This window comes from Ictalurus punctatus, chromosome 12 (genome assembly GCF_001660625.3).
Source record: "Ictalurus punctatus breed USDA103 chromosome 12, Coco_2.0, whole genome shotgun sequence".
In the NCBI taxonomy this organism is placed as follows: domain Eukaryota; kingdom Metazoa; phylum Chordata; class Actinopteri; order Siluriformes; family Ictaluridae; genus Ictalurus; species Ictalurus punctatus.
Genome location: NC_030427.2, coordinates 28391478 through 28409699, shown reverse-complemented (window position 1 = coordinate 28409699; position 18222 = coordinate 28391478). Strand labels below are relative to the sequence as shown.

Genomic DNA, 18222 nt, shown 5'->3' with positions numbered 1-18222 from the left:
TAATAAAACTGTTGTTAATATGAAACAAAAAATGTTTTATGTTATAGAACAATGCAGCTGATACATTACATGACAGAAAGATGACTTAATCGTCAATTAATTCGCGATAAAACCTTGTGCTCATATGTTACAATGCTGCCATCTTTTGGTCAAATGTCGATATTACGTTCAGTGCTTGGCCCCCTAAAATAAAAGTATTCGTCAGCAAATACACGTTCTTTCTAATAATTATTCGCTACTAATTCACTGTTTTTCTGGATTTTATGAGAAAGTAATGTGAGCATTAAAGTGTCACCATTTCAAGTTTATTTCTAAACCGCACACTTTGCTTATACCACAGGTTCCCTGCCCTGGTCCTTTTTAGTTTTTCCCCAGATTTAACACACCCATTACAACTCAAGAGGGACTGTTAAATAGCTGATGAGTTGGATCAGATGTGTTAGAGTAGGGAAAACAATAACAGGAGTATGATGGGGACAGTGTTGCCAACTTAGTGAATTTCTTGGTAGAACAGGCAACGTTTTAGACACCTTTCAGCATCCAAATCTAGTGGCATTTTGAGCAAATTTCACAGACTGTCTCCAAGTCACAGCTGCTGTTTATAGGAGCTGTGGTTCACTCTTCTCACCACCAATGTGAAAGCTGTGTTTACATGAACCCATGTTTCCAACAACCAATCACAGAACACCACTGATCCCAACAACCAATCATCATTGTCCACAACAACCAATAACTGAAAACATTTGTTTCCAACAACCAATCACTGATCACCACTGTTCCCAACAACCAATCACTGATCACCATTGTTCCAAACAACCATTCACTGATCGCCACTGTTCCAAACAACCAATCACTGTTCACCATTGTTCCCAACAACCACTCACTGATCACATTGTTCCAACAACCAATCACTGATCGCCACTGTTCCAAACAACCAATTACTGATTGCCACTGTTCCCAACAACCAATCACTCATCACCACTGTTCCCAACAACCAATCACTGATCACCATTGTTCCCAACAACCAATCACTCATCACCACTGTTTGCAACAACCAATCACTGATCACCATTGTTCCCAACAACCAATCACTGACCACCACTGTTCCCAACAACTAATCATTGATAGCCACTGTTCCCAACTACCAATCACTGATCGCCACTGTTCTCAACAACCAATCACTGAATACTAATGGAGCAATGACCAAAGACGTCTTATTTCTATAATAAATAAAGTTATAGTCTATCATTTTCTATTCTGGTAAAACTCTGATTAAAACTATGATGGAAGGTGACAAACGAGACGTAGGCTGTTCAGAGTTGTGAAACATTTAGCTGATCACAATCGTCTCTCATGCTCGCCTCCATGAAGCGAAGAGACATGGATTCAAAATAGAAGATATAAACCATAAGGCCATCTAAAATAGCTAATCTCCTCTTGACGAGCTAACACTGTCTGCTGGCTAAACGTAGCATTGCCTAACTACCTAGCACATTACCTAAACAGTCCTACTGATAATAAGCATTACGAGTTTCCCATCACTGCATATATCCAGCTGTTTGAGTAGAACATTATTATTATTTTTAAAAATTATTATTATTATTTTATTTGTTTGACCACTTTGAAGGTTTATAGGTTTCCCTGTTAATCCCAGATGCTTCATCTTTATATAATTTACATCAAATCTGTATTGTTGAGGTTTGAAAACTGTAACGAGTCATTTTTGAGTTATAATCCCCAAGCAAAAGTTTAAATCAAAGAAGATGAAAAAAAAAACATTGGAAAAAAATTTACATAAAAAAATACACTAGGTGAAAAATCGATTTTATTGGAGCGACGTGTATACAGTCTATTAATATTCAAATACAGGACATTCAAATGCAAATAGTAGGAGTGGCTTTATTCACGGAATGGGCGGGGCTTATTTCAGACCAAGAGGGAGTAGGCCACTTCCTAGTTACTTTAGCAGCGTATGTGCAATGTTATAATACATGAATGTATTCCTAATACTGTGTAAAAAAAACTTAGTTAAGCAACATTGAGGCGTTAAGTAATGTTACTGCTACCGGAACTTCGCAACTGGGTTTTTCAGGAACTTTTTCAAGCTTCCTTTTTAAAGCAGCCAAACTTCTGCTCTCCTGTAGAAGAAGGAAGGGAAGTATGTAGCGTTCAGAGGCACGGTCTGACTGCAGCTCGTCTTCGCCATGGACACCTCGATGTTCCCCAGGTACTCGTGGCTGGATTTCGTGTTCACGGTAATCGGCGTGTGCACCTATGTGTTTGATGTGGGCTCGGATCTGTGGCTCGCGCAGGAGTTTCTCCGCCACGGGCATTTCTTCTGGTTCGGCTTGCTGATCGGGTTCATGCTGACGTCATCCGTGACGGTCCAGATGTTCAGCTGGTTCTGGCTTAAATATGACCTGGAGCTCAAAACCTTCCAGACAACACACAAGCACATGATCCTTTTCGGCAGCGAAAGGCGTCTGGGACTCACGTGCTTCCTGCACGTGTTTCAGCTCGGATTCTTCTTCAGGTAAACACTCGCACGCGCGCGCGCTCTCAGCACACCTGGGTTTCACGTTCACGCGCAGGCTCTGGTGTGAGGGGGGATGAACTCACCTGGCCTTTCTCTTTAGACTTTGCTCACTTTCTGGACATTGAAAGCTCGATTGTATCTCACACACCTGATGTTTACCTTCATTCAGAAATGTTCCTTTCATTTTTTAATACTTTTAAAAAATATATTAATATATTTTTTATAAGTTATATAAATATAAGTTGTTTTTTTTTGTTTTTTTTTTTACTAAAAGAAACATGAGACCTGGGGAAACCCTTCCCTTTCACAATTTCTGACTGCACTTCTGAAAATTAGGGACTTCCCTGAAGGTTATCCCTCATAACCTGAGGGAAAGTTTTAGCATAAATCACGTTTTTAACCCTTGTGAGTCACTGAAAAAAGAAAAAAAAAAACCAGTTACACACCGGTCCATAGAGGACAAAAATGTCCACGTCAAAAAACATTATTCTCTCTTAGACTCTTTCTTTCATTACAGTCTCCCTCACGTTCGCTCGAGAGCTAGTACCCAGAGATGTCATCGCTTGTAAGATGGTCGGATTAAACCATCTTTTGATGAACACGGGGTTTTTTTAAACCATTGTCTGTGTTGTTTAGTTTTAATCCTGTCCGTTACGATTGAGGACTGGACATCAAATGTGCGTCAATGAATGAATGCCTTTTATGAATGCCTTTTATTGTCACTATACACATGTACAATGAAATTAAGAGCCACTCCTTTTTGTTCCGTGCAAACATATACATTCAATACACAAGAAGAATAAACAGATAATACACAGATAAATAAATGAGATAAATAAACAAAATAAATAAACAAGATATACAATATATGCAAGATATATGCACGATAGATAGATATTAGGGTGGATGGCGGAGGTACTATGAAATGCACAGTTTGAGACAATATATACATATGCTGTGGACTCAGTACATGTGTTTGTTTATCATGGTAATAGCTTTTGGGAAGAAACTAATAGCTTTTGGGAAGAAACTCTGATATACTCTGATCTTGATCCGCAGGCACGTATCGGCAATCTGGCAGGGCTTCTGCGTGTGGTGGCGAGGAGAACAGGGTTCAGAGTACGCCGCCTACCTGACCCACGACCTCAGCATGCTGCGGCTGATCGAGACGTTCTGTGAGAGCATACCACAGCTCGCGCTTATGATCTACATCATGATCCACAGTAATCACGCCAGAACCATCCAGTGTGAGGAACCACTTCTGTTTTCACCTTCATGTGACTTCCATGCATAACAGTCTGGCTGATTGAGTGATGGATGCGTGATGAGATTGAGGAACTTTCAGAGGAAGTGACCTGGCTAGTAGTAACGTACTGAGAAAATATACCGTACGCAGACGGTTCATTTGAGCTGTTAAATCGCAGCACTTTTAAAGTCTCGAATCGAATCGGTCAGGAGGTGTTGGGAAATTTGCGGTAAGGTTTATATCAATGCGCGGTTTCTAATGCATTATCGTTTCTATAGCGACTACGTACACAGTGACTTGTATGACGGGACTCCAAATAACCCAACTCAACTAATGCACAAATTAAAAATCTAACTCAAAAAGAACACGCGTTGTTATTTAACTAATAACAGCAACGTATAATTGTTTCTATGGTAACGTTTTCTGTGAGGTGTTTATGGAAGGAGTCTCCAGTACAGTGTAAGGGAAAGCTGTAACTTTCCGAGTTTTCCGAGACGGGGAAAATCTTCTGGGCGGAGGACATTTTTTTATCCTGTTGAGAGAGAGAGAGAGCGAGAGCGAGAGAGAGTGAATGTGAGACTTCAGGGTAGTAACGGTAACTTCCCACCATCGTGTCGTTTATCATTCTCCTTTAACAGCACTCGTTGCAATTCACAGTCAGTTCCACAGTATATAATGTTTGCGGTGTAAAATAAATAAAAGAACGTATGTGTTGTGTTTCTCATGCAGATGTGAGCGCAGTCGCGTCTACCATTTCGGTAGCGTGGATGGTGGTGGACTACCACCGCGCGCTCCGTTTCTTCCTCCCTGAGAAGACCAAGCAGACATGGCTGTCCTCTGCCGTCTACTTCCTGTGGAACCTGTTGCTGATCGGCCCACGCGTAGTGTGCGTGTCCCTCTTCACCTCCGTCCTGTCCTGTTACGTTTTTGTTCACTTCCTGTCACTTTGGCTCGTGTTTGTGCTCTGGGCCTCCCTCCAGGACACCAAATTCATGGACAGCAAAGCTGGAGAGTGGCTCTACCGGGCAACTGTAGGCGTCATCTGGTACTTCAGCTGGTTTAATGTCGTGGAAGGTAGGACCAGAGGCAGGAGCGCAATCTACCACATGTTTGTCGTGACCGACAGTGCAGTCCTAACGGTCACGTGGTGGTGCTACAGAGATCTAGAAACGAGCCAATCCTATTCCCTTATCCTCCTCATCCTCATCCCGCTTTCCTACCTGACAGGTCTGTTGGTTAAAATGCTCTACTACTGCTGCTTTCACCCCAAGCTGGGGAAGACCCAGGCCTTGAAGACGGTTCCAGATGTGCCTGATGATGGGCCGGTGACTCTGTGCATGGTTATTGAGACGGACTCTTGTAAATCGGAGGTCTTGAACAAGAGAATGGCCAGACACGCTGCTAACTTCTACAACAGCACGAGGACACGCCCGAAGGGACGACAGGACGCTGGGGTTATCTGAGGATATGAGAACGTGGAAGTTGCCGTGATTTGATGAAGAAAACGAAGACGAATTTCCAGCAAGAACCAAAAACAAGCTGGTTGGTGTTAAAAACAGCTGTAATTGTGAGCGTTTTAAATGAAAGTGCCACTGTGAGTCCGTGGTTCGCCTGGAGACCTTGTTTACACAGATTAGTTATTTTTCCTTGTACGGGCATGTGCTGATATTTAAAAAAAAAAAAACTTCAATATCATAACAATCAGCTAACCCTTTATCGGGTTATGATCGTAAATCGGTTTCAAATACTCTAAAGGTTTAGCTGCATCTTCATCTATGCTGTCGACAAGCATCGTGGAGATGTTTGTTTAACATTTTCGGAAGGAGTCTCCGGTGTTCGCACTTTGTGAGGGTCAGACGTAGAGCTGTAACTTTAAGTTTAAGCTGGAGAACGTCTGCGCCTTAACACGACGAGCTGCTTAGTTTTATTTATTTTGTTATTGTGAGGTACTTTTATACCTCACGAGGGCCGGTGAGGGAACGACCTCGGCTTCAACGTACGTCTCAAGACGAACTTGCCCGCGTCGCAGACATTCCACAACATAAAACGTAGCTGTAAATGGATAAAAAAAAAAAAGTACTGTAAAAGAATGGTCGAATAATAGATAAAAGAAATTGTAATCATTGGCAAACTTGTTGTTGTATAAGAGGAATAAAAGACTTCAGGACATGCTGGTTATTGATTTATTTTCCCGTAACAGCATGCCCTCTATTGTTTAATTCCTTGCATATGGAGTACCCAATAATCAGCACATGCGTAATCCTGTACCAGACCACCTTACAGATGAATTATCAGTCGGGTTTAGTCCAGAATAAAGCACTATAGAAGCACTAAGAATTGAGAAATCTTTCTCGCTGTATTGGGTCAGGGTCATGTTATGGGCGCTGTACTATTTCAACCAATCCTTCATTTCAAGTCCCTTAAATAAGACGTGTAGGAAAAGATTTCACGACCGGAGTCCGTCTCTGGTGTTCCGACAATTGTTTACATTTTTAAAAATGTTGTTTTTAAAAAAAATAAAAGTCAGTGCTTTTTGAATGCATGTTTGGAATCCTGTCCATTTTGATATTTCACCAGACGACGCACTATACCTCGTTGTGTCTGGCTCACAAACCTAGCTTTCGTACAGCTTCGTGAAACACACACTCGACAAGCCGAGCCGTACCGGCTCGGGAAGACGTCTCGGGATTAACAATGGCGCGACGACGCCTGAAGAAATGCAGACGATCGGCGGATTTTATCCGGCGTCATGGTTACAACATGTACGTAAAGGTTAAAGAATCCACGTTTCACGTATCTGAATGTCAGGACTATCTTTTTGTTTGTATTTGATTCGATATTTGTTGAACGCCTTGTTTAATTCCTCCTGCTCTTCCATGCGAAAGACAGAACACCAATATCCTGTTTTTATGTGGACGTTGTTAACCACGTTTAAGGCCATTTTCCACACTGGCTGTTTGTTTGACTCGCCAAAAATGTTACAGTTTATTACGCGCGGTTAATAAATGTGTGCTGCTGTATGTTTTCGTATTTATTAAAAGTTATTTGCGATATGGTACGTCGGACGGTCTGGTACACGTTAAAGACTCGTGTTAATATCATTCATGTTCAGTACAGTGATCGCCAATTATGTCATTTATTAGTAATTGTTTTATCGTTAAACATAAATGTAATGCATTGCACAGCATCTGGAATAGTAAAATAATTGCACAGTTCACTCGTGTGGGTTTATTTATTTATTTATTTATTTATTTTTGCATTGTCGGTCTCATGGTGCCTGTTTAAATACCACCAGAGGAAGTGTGTGTGTGTGTGTGTGTGTGTGTGTGTGTGTGTGTGTGTGTGTGTGTATGTGTTCTGTTGTGGGCTGCTCCCCCCCCCCAAATAAATTTCACCCTATGACATTTAGGCATTTCAATCTGTCATGGTTTTATTCATTAGGCTTCTTCTGAAAAATCCATCCATCCATCTTCTATAGCGCTTATCCTTTCTTCAGGGTCACGGGGAACCTGGAGTCTATCCCAGGGAGCATGGGGCACAAGGCGGGGTTCACCCCGGACAGGGTGCCAGTCCATCACAGGGCACAATCACACATACACTCACACACCCATTCATACACTACGGACACTTTGGACACGCCAATCAGCCTACCATGCATGTCTTTGGACTGGGGGAGGAAACCGGAGCACCCGGGGGACACAAACACTTTCCTTTTGCAATGTACTGGAGTAATTCTATAGAATGTGTCATCAACATTCAAGGTAAAAGCTTAAGGGCACAATCCTGCCCATCAGTCTTACGCTTAGTGAACTAGCATTTCTGGGAATGCCATCGTCAGATATATTCTTTCTGCCAATTTGCTTTTAGTTAGAAGTTCAGTGTAAACGGCAAATCAGTTTATTACACTTAGTCATTTACTCCTCGATGAAGAGGATTGGAGAACAGATAAGAAAAAACACCCGAACAACCTGTCCTGTGCCAATCAACCGGTGCCCCGAAGGGGTGTTTGGCAAACTTGTTGTATAAGAGGAATAAAAGACTTCAGGACATGCTGGTTATTGATTTATTTTCCCGTAACAGCATGCCCTCTATTGTTTAATTCCTTGCATATGGAGTACCCAATAATCAGCACATGTGTAATCCTGTACCAGACCACTTTACAGATGAATTATCAGTCGGGTTTAGTCCAGAATAAAGCACTATAGAAGCACTAAGAATCGAGAAATCTTTCTCGCTGTATTGGGTCAGGGTCATGTTATGGGCGCTGTACTATTTCAACCAATCCTTCATTTCAAGTCCCTTTTTTAAAATAAAAATCAGTGCTTTTTGAATGCATGTCTGGAATCGTGTCCATTTTGATATTTCACCAGACGACGCACTATACCTCGTTGTGGATAAAAATGTCATAAAATAAACATGAGGGAGACCTAGTATCCAGTAAAGGGGAGAAGAAGAAAAGACGGGCACCGAGACACGCAGAAGCGGTGTGAGGCGGATATTGACTGATATTGAATATTGAATTGGATTCACACTTTAAAGATCTTAGATCTTTAAGAGTAATACACTATGGTTTATTAGTCAAAAAGAAGTATACGAGCTGAGGAGTGCTAACACACACACACACACACACACACACACACACACACACACTCTCGTACAGTCAAGGGCGGGCATGTAGACATAACACACACACTCTCTCTCTCTCTCTCTCTCTCTCTCTCTCACATAACATTATAACTTTATAAGAATAATAAAAAGGAGTATTAAGGTAATATCTTCTAATAATAGAATACTCTTTATAAAAAACAGAATAATAGGATATGTGGGACAGTATAATGATATTATGAAGTAGGAAGTACAGTAAACCGTTTTTCAAGCAGTATAACTATATATAAAATAGAGATATAGAGCAAATATGAAAATAAATTATAAACTAGAAATGCAGGCTCGCAAGGAAGACCTTAATGTTAAGAGAGAACCACGAGGAGCCATTTATAAGGGTGGCTGATATAAATGTAATGCATTGCACAGCATCTGGAATAGTAAAATAATTGCACAGTTCACTTGTGTGGGTTTATTTATTTATTTATTTATTAATTTTTGCATTGTCGGTCTCATGGTGCCTGTTTAAATACCACCAGAGGAAGTGTGTGTGTGTGTGTGTGTGTGTGTGTGTGTGTGTGTGTGTGTGTGTGTGTGTGTATGTGTTCTGTTGTGGGCTGCTCCCCCCCCAAATAAATTTCACCCTATGACATTTAGGCATTTCAATCTGTCATGGTTTTATTCATTAAGCTTCTTCTGAAAAATCCATCCATCCATCTTCTATAGCGCTTATCCTTTCTTCAGGGTCACGGGGAACCCGGAGCCTATCCCAGGGAGCATGGGGCACAAGGCGGGGTACACCCTGGACAGGGTGCCAGTCCATCGCAGGGCACAATCACATACACATTCACACATCCATTCATACACTATGGACACTTTGGACACGCCAATCAACCTACCATGCATGTCTTTGGACTGGGGGAGGAAACCGGAGCACCCGGGGGACACACAAACACTTTCCTTTTGCAATGTACTGGAGTAATTCTATAGAATGTGTCATCAACATTCAAGGTAAAAGCTTAAGGGCACAATCCTGCCCATCAGTCTTACGCTTAGTGAACTAGCATTTCTGGGAATGCCATCGTCAGATATATTCTTTCTGCCAATTTGCTTTTAGTCAGAAGTTCAGTGTAAACCGCAAAATAATTTATTACACTTAGTCATTTACTCCTCGATGAAGAGGATTGGAGAACAGATAAGAAAAAACACCCGAACAACCTGTCCTGTGCCAATCAACCGGTGCCCCGAAGGGGTGTTTGGGACGGGTTTAAAAGACTGTTAAACGATCTGCTGTCACTATGCATCTAGGAAGCCTGTGTGTGAGCTGCACTCATGGAGAAAAGCAGTTGTTGTTCTTACCTGGACATCTTTTCTTTGCTGTCTCCACTCATTTTCATTTTTGATGTGGTGGGGGACCTGTGGACCATAGTGTCCCTCTATGAAGAAGAGAAATACATCCCCATGGGATTGATGATATTTATTCTGCTCGCCTCCTCGGTTCTCCTGCAGATCTTCAGCTGGCTTTGGTACACTGATCACCCTGAGGCCAGAGTAGAGCGTTTCATCATGGAGCACAAGTTACTCCCCGTGGTGCACATCTTGCAGCTTGGAGTCTTCCTCAGGTTTGTGGTTTATCTTAGATAGCCGAGATCAATCTGAACGTATAGTTAGGTTTAAAAAAAATCGACCGAGCTCAGGTTACTGTCTGGTTTGAGTTTCATATGATGTTCTTGTTTTTGTGTGGGTTTTCTCCTGGTAGGTGAAGTGGCTATGCTAAATTACCCCTAGGTCTGAATGTGTGTGTGTGTGTGTGTGTGTGTGTGCGATGGTCAAGCATCCTATCTGGGGTGAATTCTCCCACATCGCTCACAATGTTCCCGGGATTGGCACCGGATCAATGGCAACCCTGACCAAGATGAAGTGAAGATGAGTGAATGAATTTCAAACAAATTTCTCCTCAGATACTTGTTTAGGTGGGATGAGATGCCAGTCCATTGCAGCACACACACTTTCACACACTCATTTACACTTAGGGACACATCCTGCCATGGTGGAAGGTAGGAGAATACCAGTGAGCCTAGAGGAAACGTGAACACGGGGGAGAACATTTGAAATTCAGATAGTAACTTGAGCTCAGGAACGAGCTGTGAGGCAACAGCACTACCACTGAGGATGATGATGATGAAGATGATGACGATGATTTATTATTATTATCGTGTACTATTATTGTGTAGAATTTTAGATGTGGTGGATGTCTCAATCCACAACTTGAAACACAAGACGAAGGTCACCCTGGACTCGATCGATGACTTCAGCATGCTGAAGATGTTCGAGATGTTCACCGAAAGTGTTCCACAGATCGTCCTGATGACGGTTCTCATTATGCAGACGCCAGAGCTGCACCTCTTCACAGGTCAGACAAAAATAAATCAATCAATTAAGAAGCTGCCTTACACTCTCTCAGTCCAGACATTTTACAGAGTTAATAAAACATTGTTTGTCTTTTCAGTTGTTAAAATCATCGCCTCTCTTAGCTGCATGGCGTTGTCCATGTTGTCCTTCCATCGCAATATGCGTGAGCGTGTCTCCAAGGAGCTTAAGATAGGATGCTTTTCTTTACCTACTGTCCTCTACTTCCTGTGGAACCTGTTCCTGATTGGCCCACGTGTGGTGTGTGTGTCCCTCTTCGCCTCCGTCCTGCCCTGCTACATCGCCGCACACTTCCTGTCCCTGTGGATGCTGCTGGTCCTCTGGGCCTGGTGGCAGAAGACGGACTACATGGACACTAACGCTGGAGAATGGCTGTACCGGGCCACCGTAGCCCTCATCTGGTACTTCAGCTGGTTTAATGTAGCAAAAGACAGTCCGAAACTCAGAGGAATCATCTACCACATGGTCATAGGGGTGGACACGATGCTCCTGTTAGGATTATGGTGGTGGAGGAGATCTGTGGAATCAGCTCGTCTTGGTCCACTACTTATTAATCCCTACCTACTTATTGCTATGTTAATCATCATCTACATTATAGGAGTCCTACTGAAACTGGTTTATTACTGGAAGTTTAATCCAGATCAAGGTTTACCGTTAGACAAGAAAACAGAGAAGTTATTAGTTTTCCTAAAAGACATCGAACTCCCACATCATATTGAGATACGTGAAGAAGTGATAAATTCTGAAGGTATGAGAGTAGTCACTGAGATATCTAAATTCACAACTGTACCTGAATATGACAGAAGTCTAGTTCTGCCCCAAAGTACTGGTGTCCAAGAGAGAAGAAGAAAAATGGTTGATAATTTCTATTGCAACGAGTCTAGAACTAGACCTATACCAGACATTTAGGGTGTGTTAGACCTTTTGGTTTTTCCTTGTCTTATTTTCCCCCATCCCAAAGATTACCCTTCTTTTGTGCTCCTACAGATCGTGTACATCATAAACAGCAATCGCAATAAAACACAAACTCAAGGTGAACCAGTCAAAATAGTATATAAAAAAAATAATCCCACTAAAAGTGCTATTACAGTTATCAGAAAACGTTTTTTTTTTTTTTTTTTCTTATTGTATCCTAACCTCTCTACAAGCTGGCTGCTTTTCTGGACTGACAGACTTTTTTTTAAAAATATCTTCACAAATCCATAATTATTTTTGGGAGGAAAAATCTTTTTGGGAAGCAAGGCTCAACTGGAGTTTATGAACATGCTTACACACAAGAACCGAGAACATGTTGTTAATGTATAACTTCGCATATCTCCTAGCGTCACGTGTCACGGAAAATTTTACAGTGTGTGCTCGATGTTTTCTTTCTTTCTTTGTTTGTTTAAAGCAAACAGTCCCGATTTAACACTTTCTACGCAGCCTCTATATATATATCCGTGGAAGCAAATTTGTGCCGGGCCCGAAAGAAGAAGAAGAAAAAAGATTGCATGATGAAATGTTGAATTATTATCTCGAAAACTCCGTGTAAGACTTTTGCATGGTGTTGTTTTATACCCGTCTGTCTAGTTTACTTACGACTGTTGGTGGTGCTGTTGCGTTTGGTTCCACAAACATCCAAAAACCTGATGTGGGTGCCAAAAAAAATGAAACCTTATCGTGACGTTTGAAAGAGAGCTGAACGTGTCCCTCTGTGTCGGATTCATGGATAGAACGCGCCTCGAAGCAAGACGAAATCAGCCGTTCGTTATGCAGCAGGTCAACACACACATGATGCCCTGAGTGCCGGAGTCTCATGTCGGCGACGTGCTCGATCACGACACAATCAGCTCAGACCACGGGGACACTCGTGAGACAAGATGAGACGTCAGCTGATCCTGCTAAACAGAGTCTCACACTGAAAACTCCACTTCCTGTTGTGAAGATAATATCTGTCTTGAGATCACTTCCTCTGATTGGTGAACCCGAGCCTCATGGTTCAGTTACATTTTCCCTTTTGCAGAAGATTAGGGAGAAGAATCAAAATCGATCTCCTTATTTCTCTTAAAAAAGTCACCTTATTTAGATTTCATTTCGCCTGTTGTAAGCGGTGTCAAAGGTCTGCAGAGCTGTAGAGCAAAATCAGGCCTTAGTCTACTGCTCCAAAAAGAGGTCAATTAAGCACCTGCCTTTTTCCTTATAGTCAGGGGAGGGTCATAGATAACACAGTTATGAGACTGGAACCTTTGGTAAGAGATGGCCTCCTCTCCATGAGTCTCACCAAATTGCCCAAGCCTAATCAACTGATGCAACTGACACGACTCAGGAGAATCCATTTACAAAACCCAAGACAGAATCCAAAATCTGAGCCAAAGCAAGGGCAAGGGTCAAACACAGAAACTCAGGAAGAGACCACATGGAGGTCACATCCCAGATAGCAGACCAACACTGAATCAACACTGAATCAACACTGAATCAATGTTGCATCAACCAAACTATCATTGAATCAACGATGGTGTTGATCTTGATGCAACCCTCCCATTTTATCCGGGCTTGGGATCGGCATTGGGTACCCACCCAAGAACTGAACCCAAACCATGGCAGTGAGAGCATAGGAGCCTTAGCCACTGGACCACCAAAGAACCCACTGAGGTCAGGTGATATGCGTTGTGTTGAATGAGGGGACGATTAGATTGACATTAAATCTAAGCCCCGCCAGTGGGGAAATGAAGCTGACCAAATCTCTTTGTCTTTTCAACACTGAAAAGCAATGACTTATCAACAACGATTCGATATTATTTAGCACTGAATATCCAACCTCAACCAAAATGATGATTCTGATGGAATTTCAACATTGAATCACTTTGCTATTCATTCTGCTGCTCCCATCATGAGTTCCATCATCAATAAAGATTAGTGAGAATGTTCCAGAAGCAGCCATGCAAGCCCCAGCCATGACACGACCTCCACCATGTTTCATTTAAATTCATACATTTAAATATATATATCCTGAATTGACATATTTCTGTAAAGCTGAATTGGGACAATGCCCATTGTTAAAAACGCTATACAAATAAAATTGACCTGAATTGCATTGAATTCATGTTGGTTTATCTTTTTTTTTTTTTTTTTTTTTTTTAAACAACAAATGCAGTCTACAGAGGTGAAACTGAAGGCTAAAACCAAGAGTAGATGTTCAGAGCTATTTAATATTGATTGTTTAATCAATCTAACAAGAAACACCTGGCAGTCACGTGCTCCAGTATTTTTGCTCCCCTACAGATTGGGAGGTCTGATACAAAATGTGTTATAGACCTGTTTGAGAAAAACTTTAAAAGCCCAATATATGCGCCTTTATGGGCAAAATCTAAACACAAAAGATACAAGTGGTGTGCTCTTGACTCTACCACACCAGCGACGAAGACTAGTCAGTACCCTTTCTGAGAGTGTACGATTACATGTTTCATTTAGTTTTTCCGGAAGCCATTGTATTCCTTTCAATCACTACGGAGAACAGCAAACAGTAGTGGTTCTAAAGAAAGGGGTGTGGCATCAAACAGGAGCGTTTAGACGAGGTGTAAATGGCGCGTATGCTTTTCAGAAGCCTGTTTAGTCTTGCATCGCACTCAAACCCAAGGCTCGTTTCTTTTCAGAACATTTCAGCTACGGTCTCGACAGGGCTTGATCCGAGCTCATGCCATGAAGAACGACTTTTCTTTTTGGTCCGGCGTCTCAGACGTCCTCGCGTCTTTGCTGTCCTTGCTTCTTTTCTTCTGGAACGTGGCAGCGAACGTGTGGACAGTGATATCTTTTTATCAGGACCAGAAATACATCTCCATGGGGGTGTTTTTATTCCTAATCCTCAGTTCCTCAGTGCTACTGCAGATCTTTAGCTGGCTCTGGTACTCCGATTCCTCTAAAAAACTGGACACCAAAGTAGAGAGGTTTATGAACAGACATGGATTACTCGCTCTGGTGCACATCCTGCAGCTTGGAGTCTTCCTCAGGTTTGTGATTAATTGTTGTTGTTGTTGTTGTTGTCTGGCCATGGCTGCAGGTTAATCATGTGCTAAAACTCTTTTATTTTGTATGAACTTTTTTAAAAAATTCTTTCTTTCTGATTGTTAAATTGCTGTATATTAGTGAGGGTTGTCTTTAGTTAATATCTAGATGACTTTTTATTATATCTATCTAGGTTTTTTTAGTCAAGTGCTGTAACAGGACAATAATCTGTGTTAACTGCAGATTTGCTACAGCATATTTTGTCGTTAGGTCAGAGCTCGGCAATGCATGCATACACTGACGAAACCTGTCTAGCATGCTTCTCTCCTCCCCACCTCTTTATGAGTCAGAACGTGGCTGAACTTGAATACTTCTGCTACAACATATTAAAGGGGATGAAGAGCTAGTACCCCTGTAGTAAACGGGGTCAACATCAGCCATTCCTTTGGACCAACATTGGCATGGCGGTTTTATGGCTCCTTTAATGGAATTTTGGCACAATGTTGTACAGGGAAAGCCGATACAGCCACCAGAAATAGACTCTGGGCCAACGCCAGTTTGCCTGTAGGTAGAATCTATAAATATGACATGTCCCAGAGTGTTTTATTCTTTACTTTTTTTAAAAAAAAATGTTTTTGTTTTTCATTATTTCCTTCCCAATTTGGTCACCTGCCAATTCCCACCCACACACCAGGTCTCCCCTGTCATACAGGACATGTGCTTCCTCTGAGACACGTGAAGCCAAACAAAAACATCTGTTTAAAACTGCTGCTCGTGCTGCATCTCAGGCCAGTGTAGCACTCTGGGCGGAAAGTGCTATCAACTGTCTTCCGCATACATGAGCTCATAGAATTGTCTAGTGTCCTGGTGATTGACAGGGGAGAAAGGGTATGCCCCTCCCACCCGTGGCTCCTGCGCACGGATGGGTGTGACGCCTTTGGTATTCAAACTCATGCCACTCTCTCTCCCTCTCTCTCTGTCGGTCTATTTATTTATTTGTTTTTGTCCTGTAGGTGTTTAGGTATGTTGGAACTTTCAATCAGCAGCTTTGAACGGAAGGACACTTCCCAAAACTGGGTCACTGAGAGTCTAAATTCAGATCTCAGCACTCTCGGTCTGTTCCAGGCGTTCTCTGAAAGTGCTCCACAGCTCGTCCTAATAGTGACCAACATCATCCAGATGCAGGACTTTCAGTTCTTTACAGGTCAGAAGGAACATTTGAATTTTAAACTTTGTCTGTTCACTTTTTCATACTGAATAATAATAATCATCCAGTATTACAATTCTTTTCAGTCGTTAAAATCGTCGGCTCTCTTTCCTCCCTCTCCTTCACCATGTTGTCCTACCATCGCAACATGTGTGCATACGCCCCTAAGAAGGAAAAGATGGGATGGTCTTCCTCTGTAATCTACTTCCTGTGGAACCTGTTCCTGATTGGCCCACGTGTGGTGTGTGTGTCCCTCTTCGCCTCCGTCCTGCCCTGCCACATCGCCGCACACTTCCTGTCCCTGTGGACGCTGCTGGTCCTCTGGGCCTGGTGGCAGAAGACGGACTTCATGGACACTAACGCTGGAGAATGGCTGTACCGGGCCACCGTAGCCCTCATCTGGTACTTCAGCTGGTTTAATGTAGCGAGTAGAAGTCCGAAACTCAGAGGAATCATCTACCACATGGTTATAGGGGTGGACACGATGCTCCTGTTAGGATTATGGTGGTGGAGGAGATCTGTGGAATCAGCTCGTCTTGATCCACTACCTATTAATCCCTACCTACTTATTGCTATGTTAATCATCATCTACATTATAGGAGTCCTACTGAAACTGGTTTATTACCAGAAGTTTCATTCTAAACAACCAGACTTACAGTTGGATGAGAAAGATGAGAAGTCAGAGATGAATCCACAGGCACCATGTAATGATACGGTGGACGGTGGAGAGAAGCCTGAAGACTCTGACTTGGTCCTCACAGCTTCAGCCCTACCTCAAAGAATCACAAGCGGCGTCCACAAGAGGACGAGGAACATGGCGGTGAACTTCTACTGCGAGTGAAAATGACTGAGAAATAAACTATTATTTCAGACGAAACCTCGTAACAAGCTGGGATAAGCAAAGAAAATACTTTCACTGTACTGTAAAGAATACATTACAGATAAAGGCTTTCTGTTTTTCTTTCAAACGCGATTAGCAAACCATCCGCTAATATAAACAATTAGATGTAGTTCATGGGTGGCTGCCTCACAGCTCCAGGATCCCCACTTCGATCCTGAGCTTGGGTTACACTCTGTGTGAAGTGTCACGTTCGCTTTGCATCCAGGAGACTTTCCACAGTGTTCTCTTGTTTCATCTCGTTTCCCAAAAATGCTTGAGAGGTTGACTGGCTAGGCAAATTTTGCCTCTAGGTGCGAATGAGAATTTGAATGCGTCTCTACATGGTGCCCTGTGATGGACTGGTGTATTCCTGCCTAATTCCCAGCGTTCCCAGGATAAGCTCCAGATCCACCATGGCCCTGACTGGAATAAAACATTTAGTGAAGATGAATATAGTTTTTCGTTTGTTTTTTTGTTGATACATCCCATACCAATTTTATTTCCACTTCGCTGTTATAACACGCTCCATTCTCTCTTCCGGGAAGGCTTTACACTAGATTTCGGGGCGTGGCTGTGGGGATCTGTGATCATTCAGCTACAAGAGCGTAAGTGAGGATGAGGACAGGTGCTGATGTTGGGATATCGAGGAGACTCCAGTTCCAGTTCATCCCAAAGGTGTTAGTGGGGTTGCGGTCAGGGCTCTGTTCAGGACACTCGAGCGCATTAATATAGACCTGTGATCTGGATTATTATCCGAACTGCTGTTATAGCTAACAAATCAACACTTGTTGACCAATCAGATTTGAGAATTCAGCAACGCTGTGGTATGTTACACGGAATTTTAATATATTTTAACCATGGTGAATACGTCGAACGATGTACGCTTTTGTCCGTTATATTTAACGTCCTGTGTGTAAGAATAACGGAAACGATTGAATTCTTAAAACCTTTTCCAATCTTGTTGATTTTTTTATGATGTTGTTTGTTTACGACTAAATCCATTTTTTTTTTTAAATTATACGATTTATGTGAATCTTGATTATTTAAAAAATAAAATGTCCACCCTGTTTAATTTATTAAAATCCTTTTATACACCATTTCTAGTTCAATGTGCTCTTTTGTCTCAGAATTTCCGCTTCACCTGCCAGTCTTAAGTTCCTGCTGACGCTATTCCCTGCAGGAAGCACGTGGAGGAGGACTAGACTCCGCGAGGTCCGTAAACAATAGACAGAACGCAGAAGTGAGGCAATATCTTTAGCGAAGGTCAGCTGTAGTCAGATTGGCGCATATCCGTGACTGTTTAGAAAAATATATATACACGCGGAAGCTTCTTAAGCTTC

At 42.2% G+C, this 18222-nt stretch overlaps 3 protein-coding genes across 5 annotated transcripts; all 3 read left to right on the top strand.

Moving 5' to 3' along the window:
• The first annotated feature begins 1905 nt into the window (after positions 1-1905).
• On the top strand, positions 1906-6997 carry xkr8.3 (XK related 8, tandem duplicate 3). 2 transcript variants are annotated; one of them, XM_047158822.2, is made up of 4 exons: positions 1906-2533; positions 3596-3783; positions 4512-4856; positions 5010-6997. In XM_047158822.2, exons 1-4 carry the CDS (start codon positions 2205-2207, stop codon positions 5243-5245), a joined length of 1098 nt encoding a protein of 365 aa, XP_047014778.1. In that variant the 5' UTR covers positions 1906-2204; the 3' UTR covers positions 5246-6997. The 2 variants fall into 2 exon arrangements, with proteins under 2 accessions (XP_047014778.1, XP_017337969.1); XM_017482480.3 differs by having other exon boundaries at positions 1908-2533; positions 4512-6997.
• A 2638-nt stretch (positions 6998-9635) lies between these two features.
• LOC128628650 (XK-related protein 8) lies at positions 9636-13892 on the top strand. Of its 2 annotated transcripts, XM_047158820.2 has the most exons (3): positions 9636-10006; positions 10619-10797; positions 10894-13892. In XM_047158820.2, exons 1-3 carry the CDS (start codon positions 9717-9719, stop codon positions 11721-11723), a joined length of 1299 nt encoding a protein of 432 aa, XP_047014776.1. In that variant the 5' UTR covers positions 9636-9716; the 3' UTR covers positions 11724-13892. The 2 variants fall into 2 exon arrangements, with proteins under 2 accessions (XP_047014776.1, XP_047014775.1); XM_047158819.2 differs by having other exon boundaries at positions 10619-13892.
• A 420-nt stretch (positions 13893-14312) lies between these two features.
• Positions 14313-17979, top strand: LOC108272938 (XK-related protein 8). Its single transcript, XM_017481823.3, has 3 exons — positions 14313-14800; positions 15809-15999; positions 16089-17979. The coding sequence occupies exons 1-3, from the start codon at positions 14493-14495 to the stop codon at positions 16841-16843; spliced, it is 1254 nt and encodes a 417-aa protein (XP_017337312.1). The 5' UTR covers positions 14313-14492; the 3' UTR covers positions 16844-17979.
• The last annotated feature ends 243 nt before the right edge of the window (positions 17980-18222 follow it).